We start from the raw sequence: 25,289 nt of genomic DNA on the forward strand, positions 1-25,289 counted from the left end.
TATGGACTTTCTGTGTTGTCCAGGTTTTCTGTCATGAACATTTACTGGGTCCCTAATCAAAAAAGCCAAAGTGTATTGTTTTCTAAAAGCCAACATCTGAATGCTATTACTTGGAAAAAGCATTTCCCAAGAATATGGAGAAAGGGAATCGAGCACAGCCCCTAGCGTAAGAGTGGAAAAGGAACCGGTGGCCCCGTGGGCCTTGTATCGGGCTTGGGAATCCGGGTGAGCTGAGCTGCCGGTAGTTGCTCTCCATTCTGTTCACTGGGGCCTTTTCTCTGTCACATGGATGGGGGACTGTTCACAGGGTTGCCGTTGGCTTCGTTGACAGCTGGTTCTAATTGTGCACAGCCACACAGTACTGGGGCTGGATAGGGAATGTTTTGGGAAATTTGCATTGTCTTCATGACCCTTAATCTACATGTGTCCTAAGCAGACGGTGGTTTGAGGAGTTGATGAAACAGTGGTGCTTGTGAGTTTTTATTCTATAGAAATTAGTTGGACTGAAAGCTGAGAAAGATGAATTACTTGTACTCATTCAATGATCTCTGCCCCCCAGACACATACTCTGATGCCAAAGAAGGTGCCCATTTGTCTCCAGTGATTCTTTCCTCCTCTTGTGATTTGTCCAGCCAGGGTTCTGAGGCCTTCTGGAGGCCCTCATGTTCATTTCTCCTGGGGCCCTGCCTCCCTCCCATCTCCATAGACACATAGTCCCTTGCAGGAGTTTATTTCAAATTACTAAAGTGGAATTGCCCTCCCGGGAGAACACTATACCCCGTGTATGAGATTATAGTACAGACTAGACTCTAGTCTAGCAGAAGAGCACTCGATGGGTTTACGTCCACTCTGCCACTCTCTTGCTCATGTCATCAGGGCAATAAAACCTAATATGTGCGTGAGGCTCTGGGAGCTACCTCTGCCCAGTCCCTCCATTGCCTTCCCACCCCACTTGATAAAATAAAATCCATTCCTTACTTGCCCTCCAGGCTGGGCTATGACCTGGCCTCCCACCCCCCAACCTGCTTCCTTTGTCACCACCTCTCCTCCCACTGCTCCGCTCCAGCCACATTGGCCACCTTGCTGTTCTCAGCCCAGCCTCTGCTTTGGTCTGATCCTTCATACCGCCCACTTCTCCTCGAGGCTGGGAGCCTGCTGGAGTAGTCCCCCGTGAGGCCTGCAGCTCTGTCCTGGCTTTGGGGAGGACAGGCTTACGCTACCGATATCACCGACTGCGGGTGTGGCCCGGGCAAATTAATTCACCTACTTGTTATGTGGCTTTTCATTTAGAAACTGGAGGTCATAGCAGTCGCACCTGCTTTGAGGGTCCTGTGAGGATGACATGAGATGGCACGTGCCAAGTGTTAGCACAGTTCCTGGCACAAAGTTGGTAGTCAGTAAATCTTGCTTTTTTTGCTTCTCTAGCTGGGCCTTGGCCCTCATCCCGGGCATAGTTGGGAGTCCTACTGCTCAGGGACTGCTCTCAGTCATCCCCATCAGACTCCAGGATGTCTCCTGGCCTGGGTCATCTGCCCCTGCTCCCACCTGCTCTATGCTGCCCTTTTCCCTGAGCATTATTTTATTTATTTAAGATACACATTGAAAGTACTTACAATGTATCAGACAGTGTGCTAAGCAGTGAACAAATACCATCTCATTTACTCTTATAATTACTCTGTGAGAGAGGCGGTATCATTGCAGTTTTCAGATGAGCAGGGCCAGGCCCTGGGAGTGGAAGTGACTTGCCCAGGATCCCAGAGCCAATTGGTTGCAGGTCAGCCCCAGTCCCTCTGACTCCTTAACTGCTGGGTCCGTGGTCTCTCTCTTTTCGACCCTGTGCCCTCCCAGTTCACTCCTGAGACCAGAGCCAGCCTCGCTGCTGGGTTTCAGGTGGGAGGTCCCTATGGAGGATCTGTCATTCCTACCTTCGGCCCCAGAACCCCCACTTCCACACCAGGAGCATGTGGATGTCACACACCTTGGCTACTATGGCTTCCTTAAGGGTGATAAGGCCTGATAGTCCCTGAAGGACATGGCAGTCACTCTGTTATTTGCCTGTTCTTAACCGTGTCACCAGAGTCTAGGCCCTAAAATGCCTTACTCCTTGGTCAGACCCCACCCCCTACCCCGAAACTGGCACTGTACCCCCTGACTGCCTCGGTGGGTCATCCCCCACTGGGATGTTTTTAGAGCTCCTTTGACTAAGTGTGATTGTCCCACCAATTCTTCTGAAGATTGTTCCGGATATTAGAATGGGAGGAATGGAGAGAATCGTGGAGGGTGGAGGAGGGAGCAAAATAGTAATGTGGGGCCCTTGGCGGGTGGTGGCCTGGTGGTACTCTGTGAAGTCAGATTTAGTGACCTTTCCTTAAAGTGATGCATGTTCAATGAGGACATGTTTTAGGAACGTGATTTGGAAAAGATTGCAGTCAGAATCAAGCACATGTGTGGAAGGACCATGTGTTGGCACCAACTTCCTGTGGCCTAGATCCTGTGGGGCCTTCAGGGAGGACTTGTCCTGCTCTCCAGGTCTCTTCTTTCAGGGCCTTACCTCACTGACCCCAGACACAGTCTGACTCCCAAACCCCTATGCACAAAGCTGGCAGCTTGTGGAGGTGTTCCTGGCAGCGTGGCCCCAAGAAGCTTGCAAGGGGCACTGAAAGCAGTGTTGACCCTTGCTGTCACCTAGGAATGCTTGCATTAAGAAAAAGTTGTTTTTGTATCGGTTAGAAATTTTTTCCCAGTTTCTTTGTAATAAACATTCTCCTTCAACTGTCAGAACGAGTGTCTAAATGGCTCTCATGCCGTTACATTGTTTTATTTGAGGCAGCTGGTCAGGCTCCTTTGGGTTCTGGGCCCACTGACGTTGAGGATCCTGTGGGGTACCAACAAGGGTGTGGCCAGGAGGTGGCTGAATATCCTGGCCTGGGGCTCAGGAGAGAAACCCAGGCAGTGGATGTGGGTTTCCGTGGAGGAGTATGGACATGGAGCTGTACAGAAGAAGACCGTGCACAGATTTAAGTGGAAGTGGGGGAAAGTGCCAGAACAGAAAAAAGCAACCAGAAAAAAGGACTGGGAATGGTGGTCATGAGATGCGAGAAGACAACAAGAGACCACAGTGCTGAAGGGCAAGGACAGGGAGCGGGAAGCAGGGGGCGGCTGCCCGGCCAGGAGGCTGTCACCCGGAGAGGACAGAGCAGTGTCAGTGGAGTAGGGGCAGGGAAGGAGGTGGAGAGCGAAGTGGTACTGACAGCCCCTTGAGGAAATTCACTGGGAAGGAGAAGAAAAAGATGGAGCCGGAGGAGCTGGAGGCCTGCAAAAGATGTCCTTCATCATAACTGTCCTTGTTGTTGTTATCATCCTATCACTATTCTTCATGGAGAGGAAGGGGGTGAAGGTGCAGGCTTCTGGGCAGGGGAGGGGATGGGACCCAGTGCCCAGGAGGAGAGCAGACCCCCCAGAGGAAAGGGTCTCTCTTCCATTGAAGCTGAGGAAGGGAGAGGACACAGTTGAATTTGCCATTTGGTGGCAGAAAGTTTTCTTCTCACAGCTTCTATTTTGTCCCTGAGGAAGCCAGGGAGCATCCACATGACAGAGGAGAGGCCCCGGAGGAAGCTGGCAAAGGACTGCAGGCTCGTACTCTTCTTTCACATCCAGTTGACCTCAGCAGAGAACTCAGAGCCAAGGACAGACTGGGCGAGATCAGGGCCCCGGCGCCCTTGGGAGGAGGCATGTGGCATCCCAGGGCCTGCTGAGTGGCTCACCAGGGATGCGGGGCCACCAGTCTCAGCCCAGCCCCTTGTCTCCTTCTAGAACCAGCCCTGTCTCCTCTGGTCAGTTTTAACTTAATTACACTCAGATCGGTTCCATAGCATAGACCTTTTTTAGGCATTAGTGACTGGAAGAGTTTTGTTCTATTACTTCACATTTTCCAAACCCACTTCACACAGATGGAATCTCTTGTAATCCTATAAGGCCAAACACAGAAGAAGAAGAGGGCCAAGGAGGTTGGGCCCAGGACTTGTTTTAGTGCAGATAGAATGGTCTTATTTCTTTTGACATCCTGATAAATCTTTCTGCCCTGAATTTGGGAGATTTCAACACTGAGGAACATTCATACTCCATTCATTCAACACATGCTGCTTGCCATCTGCTGTGAGCCAAACCTGGGCCCTACATGTCACCTCCTCTGCCACGCTCTACCTCTTTCAGTTCTGCCACCAGTCTGTGGAATTGATTTCAGTGTCCCTGTTTCATCAGTGACAAAACCAGCTCCGGCAGAGGTTAACTTGCCTGGGGTCACCTAGGAATTACATGGCTGGGCTGGGATTCAGAGCAGGGTCTTTTGGCTCTCAAGGCCTTTGCTCCATCCATTTCATCAAAGAACCCCTCAAACATAATGTTTTACTCTGTTGAGGCTTTAATTTTTAATGTTATATGTCTCTCAGTATAAAAGGTTCTTTAGGGAATTGTCAAAACCTAAGAAGTGTACAAACAATTTATGAATCAGGGTCTTAGAAATGTTCCAATCAAATAAATGGAGGGCAGGTGTATTGAGTTCTTGCTTTGGTTCCTGCGTGCATGACATCAGCAAAGTGAGAGAGAAACAGTAATAGATTTTGTTAATAATTTAAGATCCCAATGAGAGCATGGTGTGGGGGAAAGAAGAGGGTGTTTGGAGCTCTCGCTGAGTCTGACAGCAATGGGACCCTTGGGAGGGGAAGGGAGATAAACTTTACTGAGTACTTGTTCTGTGCTATGTGCTCTGCATGTCTTAATCTCATTTAATCGTCATGTTGAGCTTCATAGATAAATAAGGTGTCATACCCATTTTAAGATGTGAAAATTGAGGGGCGCCTGGTGGCTCAGTCATTAAGTGGCTGCCTTCGGCTCAGGTCATGATCCCAGGGTCCTGGGATCGAGTCCCACATTGGGCTCCCTGCTCAGTGGGAAGCCTGCTTCTCCCTCTCCCACTCCCCCTGCTTGTGTTGCTGCTCTCTGTCTCTGTCAAATAAATAAAATCTTTTAATAAATAAATAAATAAATAAATAAATAAAATCTTAAAAAAAAAAAAAGATGTGAAAATTGAGATTCTGAGAAGATGGTGTCCCAGAAGATCACGCAGCTGGTGTGTGGAGGCCAGGATGGGGCTGGGTCTGTCTAATAATAAATAAGATTATAGACTCTTAATTAAATGTGTACATGTAATTAAAATGTGTGCACGCATGCACACACATACATGTATATAACTTTTGCTGTTTATTAAAGAATTCGGGAATAAAACAGAAGGAGCAACTATCAACCAGAAACTGGACAACAACCATGCCCCAGGCCTTGATTGCCAGGTTTATGAATTCTCTTTTCTATCTGATTTTAACCCATAGCTTTCCAGGACTGGTTTTGGGATCCACAGAGGAAGGAGGCTCTTGTTCTCGCAATTAAACTTGGAAAGGGCAGTGATACACATTTGCATATGTTCTAAAGGGGAGAAGTCAGTGTAACTGAGGCAGGTCGAATACACATTTTCAGAATGGGAAGAATCATGGTAAACAGGTAAATCCTACATCTCAAAGAGGTTCACGCTTACTTTTGAAAAGAAATAGGGTCAAGGTTTTCCTTCAAGAGGATGAATCCTGAACCCTTCCTCTTTGCTAAACAGAGGCGGTGAGAGTGGCGCGAGATGACAGGAGGCATGCGGAGGCTCTTGCTGAATGGCAGCACTAGTTAGCAGCCTTGTCATGGCTATTGGGGTCTGCACTGAAGGGTCAGGGATGGTCGTGTTTCCCGTGTGGGTGACCGGGAGGAGAATGGTGCATTTGCAGAAGGGAGGCAGCCGGAGGAGGAGCTGCGTGCATAGCCCTGGCTTGGGGGCCGGGCGCTCTCAGGTCCAGGCCATCGGCTCTTGTATCCTGAGCTGTCCATTGCCTCCAGCCAGGCTTCACACAGTGCCCGCCTGTCTGTGGCTTATAGTTGGGTCCCGAGAAGCATTCGAAGGGTATAGCACTTTGGGCACAGCTGCTCAGCCAACAGGTTTTGTCTCTGGCCACTCCCACTGCCCTCCCTGACTTCCTAGTGGACCCCCGTTCCAGCTGGTGGGCAGCTGGCTCTCACTAACGATCTTATTAAAGTTCCAGATGTGTGGCAAAAAAAATGTTAATAATAGCAAGGCCTGATATGAATTAAAAGGAGGGCTTGTAACTCAGAAGTAGAGAACTTTAATCTGCCTCTTTTCTTCCATTCTTTGCCAGGGCTCCCAAGCCACAAGCTGAGCATGCTGGGCAATGGGTAATGGGTTTTCCCTGGTTCTCTTATGCACCCCAAGTCATCCTGGTAGAGTGTTCCTGTTAGCTCCCCTGGGTAGGAACCAGCCTCACTGATAGGTAAAATTTAGGTAATTTGATGATTCAGGTTGTAACATGAAACCTGCTAGAAAAGAAGACGTTAAAGACAACCTCTCCTTCTGCTCCCCTGTTGCTTGTACGAGATAGAGGAGGGGCCGACTTCGGAAAGCCATGTGAGGTAGTTCCAGAAGCTTCTCTGACTGCAGTGGGCTTGGGCCAGGATATTCTCTGATTCCAGGAATAGAGGACTGGCCAATGAGCTCTGAGATCCTTTAGCCATATTTTAACTTTAAGTTCACCTGGGGGGATAAATCCAGCTAGCTAACACATGCCCTCTCTTAGTTTGCTTTCAGAAGGGAATTCTGGTCCCAAGGGAGCTGGCAGACCGGCAGTTTGCTGTTAAGGATATTTTGGAACAGAAGTCCTGAGAAATGTGGCTGGGGTTATGGAGAAAAGTATCCCACTTCCCATCCTCACCTCAGGGGTGAGGGGGCCCGGGGCCGCACCTCCATCTTCAGATCCAGCCCTTCTCTCCAGAGGAGGAGAACCCTCACCCACCGTGGTGAAGAAAAGGATGGCCAGGGCTTCAGCCCTTTTCCCTGTCCATGTCTGCATTCCAATTAGATGCCCCTGGTGTGTTTTGCATCCCGATTAGGAAGAATCACTGTTGAAATTGACTCTGTGCTTCCTAGGAACTTGCCAGCTGTGGATGGAGTAAGAAGGAGAAACATAGTCTCGCCCCCAACGTTGTGGCCTTTACCCGGAGGTTTAACCAGGTAAGCGGTGTGCCTGAGCAGGTAGCAATCTCGTCCCCTGTTGGCTGGGCACCCTGCCAGGGTTCAATCCCAGGCACCTGGCCCAGGTCCAAACCTCTCTTCCTGAACCACCCCGCCCATCAGTCCTTTTGCCTGCACAGTCCTTTTTCACAGCAGGTGGAACTGAACACATCTTTCCTGGGTTTAAATCACTTCATGGGCTTCCAATTTCACCCAAGCTAAGGCTGGAGCCCCTTAATTGCCCTGCAAGGTCCTGCACAGTGGGTCTGGTTTCTGTCCACCCCTCTCGCCCCATCTCTTGTCCCTTCCCCTGTTCCACGGGCTTTAGCCATTCTGGTCAGCCTTCTTTCTGTTCCCTGATGCACCATATCTCTGTCCCGTCAGGCCCCCAGATGTGCTGTACTCTCAGCTCAGAATTCTTCTTCCCTGTTCAGCTCCCAGTCTGATCAGCCTGAATGTCACTTCTGTGGGGAGCTTTCCATGAATTCCCAGCCTGTATGAGGTCTTCGCTGTCAGACATTCCCTCACTGCACCCTGTGCTTCTGTCTCCATGTGGCCCTTTGCTCATCTGTGCTCACTCTGTAGAACTCTTCTGCCTTCACCTTCCACGCCAGTCTGCGGGCTCTGTCTCGTTCACCACTGCACCTCCCGCCACCTTGCGTGGTGTCAGGTGTACAATAGACCCTCAGTAAATATATGTGGAATGAATGAATGAGATGCTCAGAAAACACTCGTTGAATTGAATTTCTTTGAGGGCCTGATGGCCAGGCCACTAGCCTCATACATATTACTGCACACTGACTTGCTCCAACCAGAACCTTTGCTCCAGGTATGAAGATTTGCACCCCCACTTAAGGGAAGGATGATGGGGGCTTGGGCCAGCTAAGGGCAGTGGGCTTCTGGCTGCTTAGCCGATCTGCCAGAATGTGATCTTTGCTGGTAAGCTACCCTGTAAGACCCCCTTTGGGTGGGCCAAACCCCCAAATGGTGCTATTGACAGCTTATCTTCTTTATTCTTGTTTTTCTGGTTTCAAATGAGGATAGTAGATTAGAGATTGTGTAGTGTGCATGACTGGACCTCGGGGTGATGGGCCTGGGTTTCCTTTGGGCCGTCCCTGAAGCTGGGCCTCCCTGCTCAGAAATGCCGGGCCCTATGCATCACCACTGCCCAGCCCTCCCCAGGCTTCCCCAGCCTCGGCTAGCACCCAAGGATGAGGAGAGCCTCAGAGAGGAACCAGCTTTCCATCTGAGGATCAAGACTGGAGTTAGCATTATTGTTGTTATAATAGGAACTAAGAAGGGTCTAGATGCACCCGGAGTAGGGGCTGTATATACTTGTTTGTTTTGAAAAGAGAAGTTCTGAAGCCTTTTGTTTCTTTTTCCTTTCTTTTCAAAAATCTCCCTTTTCAACCAAGCTTAGGCTTTAAAAAATAAAACAGATGTGCACACGCTATCAGAGGATTCATAGTTTCCTTCGCAAAACTATTTGACTGGGAGCCAGCTCAGTCCCACCTCTGACCAGCCACAGAGCTCCTGGAGGAGGGCTGCTGGGCTCTCTGATGTAATCTGCCTTGCACGCGGAGGCCAGGTCAGCTTGGCAAAGGGTGGTGCAGCTTGTTCTGCGAATGGTTGCATTGTGTCCAGATCAGACCAAGTGGGTGAAGTGAGCCAGAATTGAAGGTGCATTTTCCCAAACAGAACGCTTTGAGAAATGGTCTTACTGCCAGCCTGTCAGCTATTCAGAGTGAGCGGCTTCTGGACACAGCCCTCGTAGCTCTATTTTGAAAACTGGCCACCAGCCAGCTCTCATCAGCCACTGGGGCTGCTTTCTCTGAGATGAACTGATTGGCATCCCTTCCTGGCAGACTTTTTTATGTGAGAACAAGGTTCCCCATCAGACTCTCGATAAGGAAAGCAGGTCAGTTACCTTTCTGAGCCTCAGTTTCCTTATCTGTAAGTGGGAATAATAATATGACTCACCTTGCAGAGTTGGTGTGGAGATTCAGTGAAATGGTATATGAAGAACTCTTAGCGCAGTGTCTGCCATGTAGTAAACATCCAACATTTTGGGGGAAAATAAGAGGGAACATGAAGATCAGCTGATTGGAAAGAGGTTGCTAGCAGATTTGAAGCTTCTTGTGGCCAAACCAGAAACCCAGTGGCCAGCGTCCTGGTCAGACTTGGTGGGCTTGCCTGCTCCTCTGTGGGATCTGAGTCCCTTGGGATTTGTTCATATTCCTCATAGAGGGATGGAAGGAGCCAGCCAAGTTCACTGAGTGTGTGTTATGGGCCAGGCTTGTATCTCAGCACCAAGGAGTTCACCGTAGAACACAGAAGTGCTCAGCCTTTTTTGGATCATGTGTTGTTCTTTTGAGAATTTAACTATATATACATATATATGAACCTGTCCCAGTGGAAGAAGAGTAATTTCTTTGACAAAATGCTACTGGAACAATTGGAACATTTTTTATGTATGTAAAAAAATGGACCTAGACACAGACAATAGATCTTTCATAAAAATTAACTCAGAATGGGGCGCCTGGGTGGCTCAGTTGGTTGGGCGACTGCCTTCGGCTCGGGTCATGATCCTGGAGTCCCGGGATCGAGTCCCACGTCGGGCTCCCTGCTCAGCAGGGAGTCTGCCTCTCTCTCTGACCCTCCCTGAGCAGGGAGCCTGCCTCTCTCTCTGACCCTCCCCCCTCTCATTCTCTCTCTCAAATAAATAAATAAAATCTTAAAAAAAAAAAAAATTAACTCAGAATGGATCATAAACCTAAATGTAGAAGACAAAACTATAAAACTTTTAGGAGAAAACGTGGAAGAAAATCTACACGATCTTTGGTGATGAGTTATTAGATGTAACACCAAAAACACAATCCGTGAAAGAAAAAACTGATAAGTTGGACTTCATTAAAATTAGAAATTTCTACTCTGCAAAAGATGCTGGTAAGAAAATTAAAAGATGAAACACAGCCTGGGGAAATACTTGCAAAACACATATCTGATATAAGAATTGTATCCAAAATAGACTCTTAAAACTCAACAGTAAGAAAACAGCTCAGTTAAAAAATGGGCAAGGGCGCCTGGGTGGCTCAGTTGGTTAAGCGACTGCCTTCGGCTCAGGTCATGATCCTGGAGTCCCGGGATCGAGTCCCACATCAGGCTCCCGGCTCAGCAGGGAGCCTGCTTCTCCCTCTGACCCTCCCCCCTCTCATGTGCTCTCTCTCTCTCAAATAAATAAAATCTTTAAAAAAAAAAAAATGGGCAAAATATCTAGACACCTCACCAAGGAAGTACAAATAGCAATAAAGATGAAAAGATGCTCAACATCATTTGTCATTGGGGAAATGCAAAACACTGTGCACCTGTTAGAATGGCTAAAATCAAACAAACAATGATGGTACCAGGTGCAACTATCTGGGGCAACATAAACTCTCATTCATTGCTGGTGGGAATGCAAAATGGTACAGTCCAGCAGTTACACTCCTAGATATTTATCCAGCTTCTTTGAAATCTTATGTCTACACATAAACACACACGTGCACACGCTCACGTTTATAGCAGCTTTATTCAGCATTGTCAAATACTGAAAGTAACTAAGATGTCCTTCAATAGGTGAATGGATAGACAAATTGGTAAATCCATACAGTGGAAGAGTATTCATCAATAAAAAAAAAAGAATAAGCCCTCAAACCGTATAAAGACATGGATGAATCTTTTTTTTTTTTTTAAGATTTATTTATTTGACAGAGAGAGACACAGCGAGAGAGGAAACACAAGCAGGGGGAGTGGGAGAGGGAGAAGCAGGCTTCCCGCGGAGCAGGGATCCCGATGCGGGGCTCGATCCCAGGACCCCGAGATCATGACCTGAGCCGAAGGCAGACGCTTAACGACTGAGCCACCCAGGCGCCCTGACATGGATGAATCTTAAATGCTTATTACTAAGTGAAAGAAACCAGTCTGAAAAAGTGACATATGTATGATTACCTCCACCTTCCCCCATCCTTCCCCCACCCCTAGCTTTTTAAAAACATTCTGGGGAATGTAAAAACATTTTTGTAAAAGGTGAAACTATAGAGATGATAAACAGATCCATCAGTGGTTGCCAGAGGTTTAAGAAGGGGAGAGTGTTAAGTAGGTGAAGCACAGAGGATTTCTTAGGGTGGTGAAACTATTCTGTATGATGCTGTATGATACACAGTGTCATTGGATACATGACACTATGCATTTGTGAAAACCCATAGAACTTTACAGCACCAAGAGCAAACTTTAGTATATGCGAATTTAAAAAATGTATTGCAGAAATAAAGGAATCCTAGAGTGGAATGCAGAACATAACCAAAAAATCCAAACGAGTTATAAGTGTGTGAACAACATCACTGAGGTAGGTGAGGGGAAAAGGTGCTGACCTAAGTAACTTTGGAAATGAATGGAACCTGTAAGACTAAAGACAAAAGGAACTGTATATATGCTCTGTACTCTAGTTGATGTAGTTGCTTCCCTGGGGGATTGGGTAACAATTCTGAAGCCATTATACATGAATACTGGAATTGAACAATTAAGGAAAAGGATGGCAGATGATAGGACCCAGGTTTTTCACTGTTGGAGTGGAAAGTTACAGACAAGCAAGGGTAGAAGGCTAAGACATCGATATGAACTCATATTTATTTTGATACAGATACATACAGATGGTTACATATAGAAATATTTATAGATATGTATATGCACATGTGTTAGTACACACACACACACACACACACACGCATACATTACCTTGCTACCAGCCAAGACGACATAGAAACAGTGACAGCCCTGTAGTAATAAGCACACCTGGCACCCAAATCTTGGTTTCTAATACCATTCTCTAATCAAAGGAACCAAGGCTCCTTGGAGAAATGGCTGGTTTAATACTGGGGCAGTAGCATCTTGATGAGCCTGTAGTGGTACCAGAAAATAAGGAAGTGCTTAAACCAACCAACCAACCAAAACAATGCTAGGGGTAGGTCAAAGGAACACAAGAGCCAACTGAAAGAGCTTTCAGTGGCCAAAGAGCAATTTAAGCAACAAAATAAATAGCATTGTGTTGGGTTATAACCCAAAGTATAAAATAAATATCCATGAGTCCTTTCTGATATAAATAAATGATTGCAAAAATAAATGGGGAAGAATAGACAAACTTCCTATGTAATAATTCCAACAGCTCACTTCCTTCCATAGCGACTTCTTTTCAAAGTCTGAGGTGATACCATTATTTATGTAACCAGTTTCCTATTGATGGGCATTTTTTCCCCTATTCTTTTTCTTTATAAAACAGTGCTTTGTTGAATCCTTGTAGATGAGTTCCTCCAAATTTCTGTGTTTTCATAAGATAAAAATTCTAGGGAGAATGTAAGTTTAACATCTTGAAAGGTATATTTAAGTTGCTCTTCCAAATGGTCCTATGAATTTGTACCCCCCTGCAAGTAGTGTATAAGAGTACCAGTTTCTCTACATTCTTGGTACAGTATATGGCCCACAAAGGGTTAATGTATTTTCTTTACTACACAAAGAACTTTTACTTATCAATAGGAAGGGGACAGATGTCCCATTAGAAAGATGGGTAAGAAAAAAAAAAAGAGAAGGATGGGTAAGGGCCTGGGGAGGTAATTCACAAGGCAGAGAGTACAAATGGCCCATAAATATTTGTAACAAAAAACTGAAAAAAAAGTACAAAAAAGATGTTAATTGAATAGTTATGAAAGAAATGCAAAATAGAAACAATGAGACATTATTTTGTCCATTAGGTTAGTTAAAAAAAGAATTGTAATAACTGGTACTTGCCAGTGCATGAAGACATGGATCAATTCAAACTTGTTGATGGATAAACAAATAGACCTTTCGGAGGCCAATTTTTTAATATATACTTTTGAAAAAACAGTACGCATACTTTTATTCATTCCACCTTACTGGAATTTATTCTAAGACCTTAATTAAAAATGAATAAATATATATGTATAAAGGTGCTCACCACAGCATTGTTTAGTACAACAAAGTAATTAGAAATAAGCTATCCAACGATAGGAGGTCACTCAATGATGGTACATCCCTAAGATGGAATATTTGGCAGCTGCTAAACGTTATGTTGTAGAGGAATATTTAGTCACTTATAAAAATTCTTGTGATAATATGATGAATATATACCAACTTAGTTGAAAAAGACAGATGTATGTTCTGTGTATGGAAAAGAGAGTAGAAGGACAGAAACCACAATGTCTGTCATGGTAGTCTGTATACGAGAATGAGGGTGCAAATGATTTCTGCCTTTTGTGCCTATCTCTGTGTCCCTTGTTTTCTGCATTAAGCTTCTCTTAAATTTTGTAGTTAGAAAAGAGAATTAAAAATGTTTGAAACTTTGCTGATTCTACCTGCAAAAATAAATGGGGAAGAATTATCTGCCCCTTCTCTCCATCTCCTTCAGCATGGCCCTAGCTCAGGCCTCCCGCCTGTCACTTGGACCACTGCATCAGCTTCCTGATGGGTGTCCCCGCCCCTACAGAAAGCTCTGTCACTTCTCTGCTCGGAAACCTCTGGAAGTCTCCCCATGTAGAATAGCACCTAAGGACCTTCTTGTCACCTTGGTGTTCCAGACCCCCACCATCTGGCCTTCAGTGCCCTTCCCAGCTTTGATTCCCCCTCTGCCCTGATCCCACAGAGCACCTGCAACACCAGACCCGTCGGTTCGCTCAGCCCTCCCCAGTTGTGGTGTATACTGCCATATCCCAATCCTGTCTTTACCTGCTGGAAGTCTACCCATTTTTCAAGGTTTACCTCTTCCAGTGGGCCTTCCTCTGTCATTACCTCCCCCATGTTCCAGTCTGCTTCGGTTGAACTTCTTTCATGTCCAGGATTGCCACGTGATTTCTAGAGGATCCTGCCTCCTCCTTTGGTCACCTCCGTATCAGGCAAGGGCTGATAGGGTCTGGACTCACAGTGCCCAGAGCCTGCACACAGAACAGGCTGCATGAAAGTCTGTTGAATTGAACTGACCCGGAGTAGCCTCTGCACACTGTGTGCTGGAGATCATTATCAACTCTGCCATGCTCCATAATTATGCCTTAAATATGTGTGATTTTTTTGGCACGGAGGAATCTATTAAATTATACATATAAACTATCACACTTGTTTATATGGCATAAAAATGTGCATGTATTAAAATATGAGGTTTATGGGCATATCATTTGGTGTCCAGAAAATCTTTCTTCCATGACTGGCTAGTAAACGATTGAGTCTGAACTTAATTTTAGGCAATTCCTTGGAAAAAATGATTCTATGGAAACCCAGGCATGTCCTGGAGGCAACCACAGATAATTACGCGGAAAAAACTTTTTCTATAATATTCCTGCTTAACATAAAAAGCAAATTTTTGATTCTCGGTTACTCTTTCCTTGTTTTCTTGTTGAAAAGTGACTATTTCAGGAAAGGGAAAAAATTTGGTTGCAGCAGTAAAGGTGCTTTGTTAACTCTGGAATATCCCTATTTTTCTTTGTATTTTAGATGCCTTTGCCTCCCTTTCAACTCCACACATCCCTGTACTCTCCTCAGCCGTCTCTCTCTCTCTCTCTCTCTCTCGGCTGTGCTGTCATTCCATCCGTGGGCATCTGTGTGTCACACAGCACTGTTGATACAGTAGCAAGACATAAACAAGAAAGTAACCACTTCCCAGACTTTCTTGGCACGGAGCCCCTTCTGTGTTGTACTGAGGTGTCATGTGGGTCAACTCTACCCTAGTAGATAACTTGCCTGTTCCCAAAAGGATTCAGGGGCTCGGGGATGTTGATTTCTGTGAGAGGTCAAGCCTGAATAATGTTTTTTTTTTTTTTTTTAAGCATGAATAATGTTCTGAACCCAAAGTACCAACATGTCCTTTTGGCATAAGTGGTCTCTAGAAAAACATGTCCCTTCACCTGCATTGCTTTATGGAACTTTGAAAGACACTTTCATATCATATAAATTATTGGATGAACCTCTCCTAGAAAATTAAATTTGTTACAATTGTGCAAATATTGGTGAATCCTACTTACTTGAGGTCTGGCTGGGGGTATAGATCTCATGGTGGTACCGCCAGTGAACATATCTGTTTGGCCGTTTGTCCATTCATCCATCCAACCATCCATCCATCCATGGTTTTCCCACAACTGGGGGCCTTCTGAGCAGGAATCTGTCTATTCATCTCAAAATTTCCTGCCACAGCTTCAGAGAGATTCATATGTTGTGGAGGCCCAGTAACTCCCCCGGATAGGGATACTTGTCTCTCTTGGCACCGCTGTGTGTGTTCCAGAGGAGGTGCTGAAGGAGGGACCCGTTTGCAGGGCTGGGTGTCGTAAAGGAACCCTCAACCACCTGCAACCCCAGGCTGTGCTCTTCCAGCTTCCTGACCTCCTGGAAATCCCTGTCTATGGTGGGCAAGGGCGACAAGGGTGGTCCAGTATTTAACCACTTCTCGTGTGTGTGTGTGTGTGTGTGTGTGTGTGTATTTGACTCTACAGGTCAGTTTTTGGGTTGTTCGAGAAATTCTAACAGCACAGACTTTAAAAATAAGGGCAGAAATCCTGAGCCATTTTGTGAAAATAGCCAAGGTAAGCTCTTTATTATTATTTTTTCCTCCCTCCCTCCCTCCCCCTTTCCTTCCCTCCCTCCCTCCCTCCCTCCCTCCCTCCCTTCCTTCCTTTTTGCAGAATGTGTTTCCTCAGTACTTTGAGAGCTACTTTGCTCTGGGCATGCTGGGCTGGGTTCAAACAGAAAGCTCTGACCTGACTTCTGTAGGCTGTAAGACCGGCCTAGGTGCCCACTCAGGCTCCCCGCCCCCATGCACGCACGGGGGTGTGGCCATCTACCCGTTATTATGGCAGCCAACTATTCTCTTTAGCTGGCTGTTCAGACTCTCTATGAGGCCGTGGGGGCTCCCTCTAGGGTCCACTCATCCTCTTCCTTCAGATTCAGCCAGTACTGGGGCTTGATGGGCTACGAGGTACCATCCCATCCTGCAGTTTTGTCCGCAGTCAGCAGAGCTCACCCCACCTCCATCCTGAGCTTCAGGCCTAGGCCCAGTGACCCTGCTGGTCCCCGTTCCCACCTCCTGCCCCCCGCAACAGGTTCTGTCCTTGCCAGTTGTTGAGCACCAGGCTTGCGTCTGTATCTCCCTTTCCCCTCCTCTTCCCTTATGGCAGCCAGCCCAGGTAGTGATGCCATATGGGCTCTCCCGAACCACTCTCCTCACCCTGTCAGCTCCTCTCCTTACGCTGCCATGACCACGGGGCTTGCCTGCATCTGGGCAGCGCACTGCTGTTCTGTCTGGTTCGCTGTGTGCTGTGTGCACGTGTTGTGTTCCCACCCAGATCCTAGGCCCACTAAGCTTTACGGATGCCCTTATGAGCCGGCATCATAGCAACCACTCTACTGAAATGATCGTGTTTGGTGTTCACATTGTTATTCTCCCACTTCTAGAGGAGGAAGGGGAGGTTTAGAGAAGTGAGTGTCCCTGCCCAGGACCTTACAGCGAGTGAGCTGGAGCATGTCTCTTGGCCTTCAGGGGAGCTGCTCTGCTGCCCCTCATGGGAAGGTTAAGGGCATCCATCCATAAGTATGTTAGGGGCAAAAGACACTTTCACGTCGTGTGCATTCTGAAGTGCTTGGGACCATGCTGGGGCTGGGCTTGACGATGCTTGTTACTGTCAGTGAGTTCATGCTGGGCCACGAGAGAAAGCGGGATGGAGTTCCAGCCCTCCGGTGCTTTCAGGAAACGAGTTTGCGGTGCTTGTCCAAAGAATACAAAACAATCCCTCCCTAATCTCTGCCATCTTCCAACAGTGGCTCATCATATTGGCACGGTGCCCCAAGTGTGTTCTTGTGCGGGCCCCTTCTTCCTCTGGGCCTTGGTTTCCCTTCTACAAAATGAGAGGGGTGGATTAGGGGATCACCCAGAGGACCTTCAGCTCTAAAAGAAATTGTGTGACAGGCATAGCAATTCAGATACGTAGGATGAAATTCAGTCCTCTCCGAGAATCTATTATTACACACAGGAAACAATTAGAGATTGTTACAAGATGTATGAAAGGAAGCATTAACTTGTGTGGTAAAGGAGAAATCTCTGAGTAGGAACAGAGCCGCGAGGACTAGGTATAAGGGCTTTTTATTTATTCATTCATTTCACTAGGCCCTACTGTGTGTTGTATGAGGCCCTAGGGATAGGATGGCAGATACAGCTTCACCCCTGCTCTCAGGGAACACATGGTCCAGGGCGAGAGAGAAGCAGGTAAAAGCGACTAGAGTCCAGTGTGCTAAGGAGATGCACACACTGCTGTGGGAACACATAGACAGGGTCCCCAAGCTCCCTAGATTTGGGAACAGGTTCAGGAAAGACATACTAGAGGAAAGGGCATCTGAGCTTGGTATACCCAAGACAAGTGAGGGGACAGGCAGGGGAGAAGTCTTCCCGATAAGGGATGAGCAGCCCACAAGGCACAGAGCACTCACCCTGGTGCCAGGCACTGGTCTGGCACTTTGCACGTACCTTCCCATGTCGCATATGTGCCGTGGTTACCTTCCTTGTAGGTATGAGCATGCAGGCTCAGGCAACTCGCTACAGGACACACGGGTATTGGGAGCTGGGATTGGAACCATGGAGCCCGCTCGCTAGCCCAAACCTCACTGGCTCCCAAGAATGAGAAGTGGACCCCGGTCCCGTTAGCAGGTTTCCCTCAGCACCAAACCTAGAACAGAGCAGTTACATCTTTCTGTACTTACTCTAGGCTGTGTCCCCTACTCTTGTCTTCCATGGTAGGGAACTTGTGTGAGACTGAATTGAATCCAAATGTTCTCACCAGTGTGGGGTTTGGTTCAAAGGAGCATATGTTCAACTGACCGAGAAGCTAGAGCTCTCTCTTCCTGGCGGAGGGGATCACGCAGATTGGTGACATCTTCCCTCAGCCCCTCTTGTTCCGGGTGTAAGGTAGTCGTAGAAGACCCACATGGATATTGTGGGCACAGCCAAGGCTTCAGTTTACAAAAGCCCGCTGGGACAGTTCCGATTCGTCTAAAAAAAGAACATAAAGGACATTATCAAACCTTATCCCTAGCCACGTTTCTATCCAGCAACCAGACTAGTCAGCTTATAAAATTTTGCAAGTGTTTTAGATGCAGACTCACCTTTTGACAATTTGAAAGAAAAAGAGCATATGGTTTCTATGAACTCCATAGAACTATATTTTCTACATGAGATATTTTTAAGTATAATTGAATTTTCGTAAATATGACAACATTTGGTAACACTTGAGCATGTTTTTGTTCTGTTGTTTATAGCAGCAAAATAATCTATTCCATATCTTTTTTTTTTTTCAGAAACTTCTAGAACTCAACAACCTTCATTCTCTCATGTCTGTGGTATCAGCATTACAAAGTGCACCCATCTTCAGGCTGACAAAAACCTGGGCTGTAAGTTAATTCCTTTGATTTTGGCTCTCATTTCACTGGTGAAGTTCTTCATTCCTCGAGCCCCCGAAGGCTTTCTCTGACTATCTGCCCTTTGCCAGTCACAGAGGATTACTGTGGGTTCCCTGGGATCCTGTCTTCTTCAGGGACCTGAGCCTCATTTTGGGACGAGGAAGTTGTGAGGATGCCAACATGGCTGGGGCCAGAGCCCCCTCGAGTGGACCTTCCTGGACCCATAACGTCACGTGTGGTGGCTGGGTCAGTGACATGACTTCTGCCCTCCACTTGGCTGGAATTCTTCTCTGACAGGCTCCGAACTGCCCTTGGGAAGGTCTCTGGGCTGATGGTTCGCAGCTGCCCTGGGTTGCTGGCCCTATAGCTATGAGTCTCTCTGGAGAAACCTGTGGCCCTCATGTAGAGAGAAGTGGGGTTTTGTTTTGTTTTTATTCCTGAAGGCCATGGATAATTTCAGCTCAGAGGTGGAGTCTGATAGTTATATAATTGAGTCTGTAGGGAAGTTTTTTTGCTGTAAAAATACTTTAAAAATATCTCAGACCTCTTTATCCTCCTTAGCTTGGCACAGTGCCTGACATGGGGGAAGTAATTGCTATTTCCATAGCTCATTAGCATTCACCTCCTGGCCCGCCTGGTCCAGGGTCTCCCACAGCCACACAGCCCAAGCCTTTCAAGACCTGTTTATGTCCCATGGAACTGAAGGAAACTATATGGAATTGTCAGCTGTGCTTCTGCAACTCATTTCCAAACTTCTTTCTGCCAATCTGCGGGGCTGGGCTCAGTTTCATACTTGGCTAATTCAGGGACCTTTAAAACACTTAGGGATTATGTTGTAGGTGATCAGAAATGAGCCTTGTTTTTTTAAATTGCTATTTTCCGTAGATCTAGCCCTAGCAAAGTGGAGCGACATGTCTTAGCCTAGAGTCAGAAACTGGGTTTGTGTTCAGCTGCTGTTCAGAGCATGACTTCTGTGGGACTTGTTTCCCTCTATCTACTCAGAGGTTGGCCCAGATGAGTGGTTTTGTGTCAGTGCTTCGTGGAGCCCCAAGGGTTCCATGGAGCTGCCTTGATGGCCACCAGGGGATGGGGAAGAGGAGGAGGGTGCCAAGTAGACACCTTGGCACTGTTTCCACCAGAGCAGCTCTGTTTACATCGGTTTGATGTACTGGGCTCCTGGGTGGATTTCAGGTCAGCAGTGGCTTGGGAGGTTGAAAGCAAGTTTGGAAGCCACTGGTCTCTCCTGTTGTTGCCAGGCCTGTGAGTCCCTGAGTCCATCTTTTTTCAAAAGTTGCCTAGAGAGTCTTTTTCAAATGAATTTTCCATTATTTAGATGCTGTTATTTTTTCCTGGGCTACTGGGAGCTATGTGCAGACTCAGAGAGATGAATTATGAATCTCGGCATGCACAAACCTCACTGTCAGCAATGTGGTGACTCTCCATGACCTGCAGAAACTGTATAGTTGGTGAGGGCAGAAAGGGGGTCTTGCAAGCCACCTCTCACTCACCTGTCCTGTTGGCCCTAGGACAGTGGTTGGCACAGAGCATTTGGGAAATGGAGGGGGCCCGATTCATCCTTTTTCACCTTCATCCAGATCACCCCAGCCCAGTGGAATCGGCAGCTGCATCTCTTCCTGACACTCTCTCCACACCTGTTGTTACAAGCACACGGCACATCTGCTCTGTGGTTTTGTCGACAGGTCTGCCTCTCCCTTCGGCTGTCTTCTTTCATGATGAGGTCCGATTTTTCTTTGTATCCCTGGTGCCCAGCTGAGTATATGCTTGCTGTTTGAGTTGTATATGTCTACTGTGCTGAATCTTTTCCTTCATTTGCTATCGTTTCTGGCAATGAGGTTAGCCATAGAAGTATTGCCAAAAAAGAGCCGTTCCCCTCTCCCCACTTTTCCCTTGACCTGGTATTGGGGAGACCTCATGGGCCCACAGAGCTGGGAGGAGCAGGGGCATAGGAGGCACTGCTGTAGCAGCCCAGAGAGTCAGTGCTTGTATAGTCTTCATTTGAAAAAATTATTTATTTTAGAGAGCGAGGAGGAGGTGGGGAGGGCAGAGGGAGAGGGAGAGAGAAACCCCAGCCGACTCTGCGCTGAAGGCAGAGCCTGACGTGGGGCTCTGTCTCGTGACCCTGAGATCGACATGAGCTGAAACCAAGAGTCGGACACTTTAACTGACTGTGCCACCCAGGCACCCCTAGAGTATTTTTTAGAGAAAGAAACTGAGGCTCCAAGAGGTGTGGTGGCCTGACGAAGATCCCAGGGCTGGCAAGTGCTGGAGCTGGTGTGATGCAGCCTTGTTCTCCTGGCGTGCACAGTCCGTGTTCTTGGCCAGGGTACTGGATGGCTTGTCGGGGATGCAGCCCGGTGTTGGAGTCAGGCTGGGCATAGGGCAAGGAGAAAGAGGCACACACACTGGGAAGTGAGGCTGGCACTCGGGCCCTCAGGGATAGGGTGTGACTAGATCCCCGAGTGCTCTCCCTGGGGTGGCACTGAAACCCTGGATATCTGGGAAACCTGGACAGAAGGGAGTTATGGGTGTGTCAGAGACCTGCCACTTGGTTGCACCATGGATGACCTGCAGCGAGGGCCAGTTGGTCGTTAGCTGTAGGGCAGGGCAGCCCGTTGACCTGTCCATGGCTGCCTGCAGGGTGCCAGCAACTGAGTGACTTGGGATGGGTTGGAGACTGACACTGAGCAGGTGTCAGTCTCCTGACAGGACATCTAGCCCTAGCAAAGTGGAGCGTGGATGTCTCAGCCTACAGGGTCCCACACAGTAGGCCCTAGTAAATGCTGGCTCATGTGCAAACAGGGAGGGAGTCACCTTCTGCTGGCCTGGAAGAACACAGGTGGGGCCTGATTCATCCCAGCACTGGGGCCTCTTAGGAGTACTGGCTGCCTCAAGGCCATGCGACGTGAGTAAGACAGAATCGGTCAATTCTGGTTTCCTGAGTACGCGCTACCGCTACCGTGCGGCTCTTATTCATTCTACAAATCAAATATTTACCGAATGCTTCCTCCATGCCAGACCTTGAGGCTACGGTCAAGGGCCCCGTCTTTATGGGCTTTTGTGTTGTTCAGAGGAGACAGACACATTATTGAGGGAGGATAAACATGTGTCCTGTCTTGCTGGTATAAGAAGTGATGGATAAACATTTGTTGAGTGTGTGAAGCAGTGAGTGAAGAACTGTCCTATGGGAATGGGAGTGACACAGGAGACCAAGACAGGAGGGTGTGAGAGAGGAGGACTGGGGTCTGCTGGAGCGTGGGGCATCCCGGAAGGCCTTTCTGAGAAGGAAGACTGCACTAAGTTGAGGCCCGAGTGACACGGGGAGCCGGCTGTGCCAGGATGAGGGTACAGGCAGTGCAGAGACCCACAGTGGGAAGAAACTTGGTGCCATCAAGAAACTCAGAGGCAGTGTGGCAGGGGCACTGTGGGCCAGGAGGAAATTGATGCAAGATGCCGTGGATGGGCAGCGGGCCCATTGTGAAGGGCTTACAGCCCAGGACAGGAGTTAGGTTCTGTTTCAAGTGCACGGAGCCGGACATGATCTGGCTTACAGCTGCTTTTCATTTTTTGTTTTTTAAATTACTGTTGCTACTGTGTGGAAAACAAACTGGGCAGGGAGTGCAGGGGGCCAAGATGGGAAATGGGGCCTGGTCAAGAGGTCAGACAGCATCCATTGAGGTGGTGTTGGTTGGGATGGGGAGGTGGCAGTACACAGGAGAGGAAGAGACTGATAGGGAGGCATTCTGAAGGCAGACCTGGCCGATTTGTGTGGTGGGATGTCGGAGAGGAGGAAAAGAAAGGAATGAAGAGGATTTCTAGGTTTGGGGCCTGAGCAACTAGGATGATGGTGAAGCCTTTTCTCTGGTCAGGGTGGTCCCAGGAGGAGGCTGACTTACTCATGAGTGACCTGGGGGTATGGAATTCCTGGAGTTTGGGTGAGTCACTCTTTACAGTAATTATAGTCATGTGCTACACACACACACACACACGCACACACACGCGCTCTGCTGGCTGTCTGCATGTTCCTATCATGATTTGCTCTTTCCTACTGAATTGATCCAGGCAGTTTGACTCATCTGCAGCAGCAAGGGGAAATCCTAGCCAGTGGGCCAGGTGGCCTGGTCTGCAGGGTGGGAACCTGGAAACGGAACCTCTCCAGACACCTGGGGACACAGGGTCATCAAGCTCTGCAGTTTGGAGAACAGTCACTTTGCAAAGGTCCTGAGAAGGCAGATGTGTGGCATTCACATATTTCGGACTTTCGAGTCTTTTATTCAGGCAGTGCCTCTGCTCCCCGTGTCTGATGTAGTGCCCCAAGGGCCCCCCTCTGATGTTGTTGAGAAGGTGGTGGTAGGCATGGGCTGTCTCTTTCAGGTTTTCCTGAGCCTTGGCTCAGGTGGGAGGCAAGATGGGTGAGGGGGTGAGGAGTTGGAGGGCAGAGGAAACCAACGTTTGCGTCTCCAATTACTCATTCCCCTGTCCTTCCTCATAGCCGTGCCTGCACTGCTTCTCAGAAGGTCCCAGTCATGAACTCTGCTGACATTGTCACCCTCACCTTCCTTTCATTGCCACAACATTAGATATTTCATCACACCCTTCTTGAAAAATCTCCTTCCCTTGCCTTAGTCCTCTTCTGGCTGTTCTGACAACTGGCTCCTCCCTGACCGCTTTTGTTCCTCTCACCCACTGGATATAAGTGTTCTGTGAGGCTCTGACCCCAATTCCCGCCCTCCCATCTGCTTCCTATCCCCTGGGGACCCGACGGCATGGAGAGCTTCACCATCGCTTCAGAGCCCAGTGGAGGCAGTCTCTGCAGCTCACGCTCAGCCTCCTTCTGCAGCCCTAGACCCTTGTTCCCACGCCTGCTCCGCACAGCCCTCTGCTTGCATGTTCCTTTGACAGCTCACGCTTGGCACATCTGAAATCAAGCTTTGGTTTCCAGGAAGTGATCGTGAGTGCCAGAAGACTCTCTTAGCAGATTGTGTTTTGGACTTTGAGGCAATATGGTAGACAGAACTGACGGGGAATAAGCCCCTCCCTCCTGATTGCCTGCTCCAAACACACAAACACAAATAAATGCTGGATAAAATACAACCAAATTAAAAACCAAGATGCAAAGCTGAACCAGAAGCCAAGAAAGGGAAGTCACCATGTGCTGGAAATAAAGCATGCTCTCAGAGTCAGCACCGTGAGCACAGTTGAGAAGAAGCCACTGTGTATTGGCTTTGTGGCTGCTCTAGGGTTCTCCTGAGTGCATGGGAGGAAGGTCCAGGTCGCAGGCCCTGTGCACATGGGGGGCTGGAACTCAGCTACCCATACGAACCCAAGAACCCTCAAGTGTCACCCATCAGAACATCTCTGTCCAACTTGGGGGAGCCCCATGAAAGCATGAGGAAAAGAAGTCACCTTTGGGGAACTGTCACCCCAGCCTGTACCTCAGGCAGCTATGGGGTCTGAGTACACAAGACCTGAATCGGTGTGGGGACGCCAGGCCGAGCAGTGAGGGGCAGTGTCCCATGGAGATTAAGAACATAGGCTCTTGAATCAGGTACCTGGGCTTAGCCTCTGACCTGCCTCTATGGTAAGGATTAAACGAGTAAATATATGAAAAAATGTTGAGCACATCGGGAAGTGTGTTGGGTTGAGTATTAGCTGCAGCTGTTATTGTTGTTAGTGTTATTTTTGACTGTTCTCGAGTGAGCCAGGCCTGGTTATCTCTGACCTAAGGTCATCACCATCTTTTGGGCTGCTCTCCTTGCTCCTGGTCTCCCGGGCCCTTCCTCACACCATTGCTGGAGTGATCGCCCCGAAGAGCTCCAGTGTCTTCACTTGGTTTTTCATACTCCTTGCTTGGTTGGGGGCTCTTTGCCCACCACTCTTCCCAAGTGGGAAGTTCTGATATAATCCTTTTGATGCCGTTCTTTTTAACCTGCCATTTGAACATTGACTCACCATCCCTAGTTTTATAATAATGCATATAATGTCAGCCAATTTTTAACCATCATTTGGGTTTCTAACCCTGGACTCCAGCAATCCCTGAGAGTCAGGGGAGATGCAGAGCTGGGATAAGAGGATTGGTATGTCTTGATGGGTGTTTTTGGGGGGAAACTTAGATTTGAGAGTGTGGTGCTTAGTGAATGCTCACAGGTAGTGAACATACTGCAGAGCATAGAGGACACAGTAGAGGCATTTTGGCAACGGCAGCAAATACCGAAAGGTTTCATACCTACTTCACACCTACTTCCTGACCTCAAAAAACAAACCATAACCTTTCCGCTGTGGCCAGTGGAGCATCTGCCGCCACCCGAGACATAGCCCCTCAGTGGCCCAAGCCGTGTGCGCGGGAGATGCAAGGGCTAGCCAGAGGGATTCCCTGTCCACACATGGCCACAATCGACTCATTCTTTACCCCTTTGATTAGTATTTGCTGTTCATGCTTAGCTGTTGTGATTGGTGCCCTGTTTGCAAGTCGAGTGGATGTATCAGAAGAGTAGAACGAGTAGCCAAAATGGTCGTCATATGTCTGTGGTTTCCAAATGGCAACACTAAAAACATACTTTGCCAAGTGGCAAGTTTCCATCTCCCTACAACCTTTCCAGTCTTTTTAAAATTATTATTAATTTTTTTATTTGAGTGTAGCGGACACACAGTGTTGCATTAGTTTCGGGTGTACAAC

General features: G+C 47.9%; 1 protein-coding gene across 10 annotated transcripts in view; it reads left to right on the forward strand.

Moving 5' to 3' along the window:
- The window catches only part of RALGPS1 (Ral GEF with PH domain and SH3 binding motif 1), a 222,733-nt gene that overhangs the window by 40,934 nt on the left and 156,510 nt on the right, over positions 1-25,289 (forward strand). For 9 of the 10 annotated variants that reach the window (XM_021691186.1, XM_021691188.1, XM_021691187.1 and 6 more), the window contains exons 4-6: positions 7,034-7,117; positions 15,643-15,732; positions 18,494-18,586. In XM_021691186.1, the coding sequence (XP_021546861.1) occupies positions 7,034-7,117; positions 15,643-15,732; positions 18,494-18,586 (267 nt within the window). The remainder of the gene's footprint in view (positions 1-7,033; positions 7,118-15,642; positions 15,733-18,493; positions 18,587-25,289) is intronic. The other variant, XM_044920351.1, reaches the window with a different exon arrangement.

The sequence above is a fragment of the Neomonachus schauinslandi genome, chromosome 13 (genome assembly GCF_002201575.2).
Source record: "Neomonachus schauinslandi chromosome 13, ASM220157v2, whole genome shotgun sequence".
Classification (NCBI taxonomy): domain Eukaryota; kingdom Metazoa; phylum Chordata; class Mammalia; order Carnivora; family Phocidae; genus Neomonachus; species Neomonachus schauinslandi.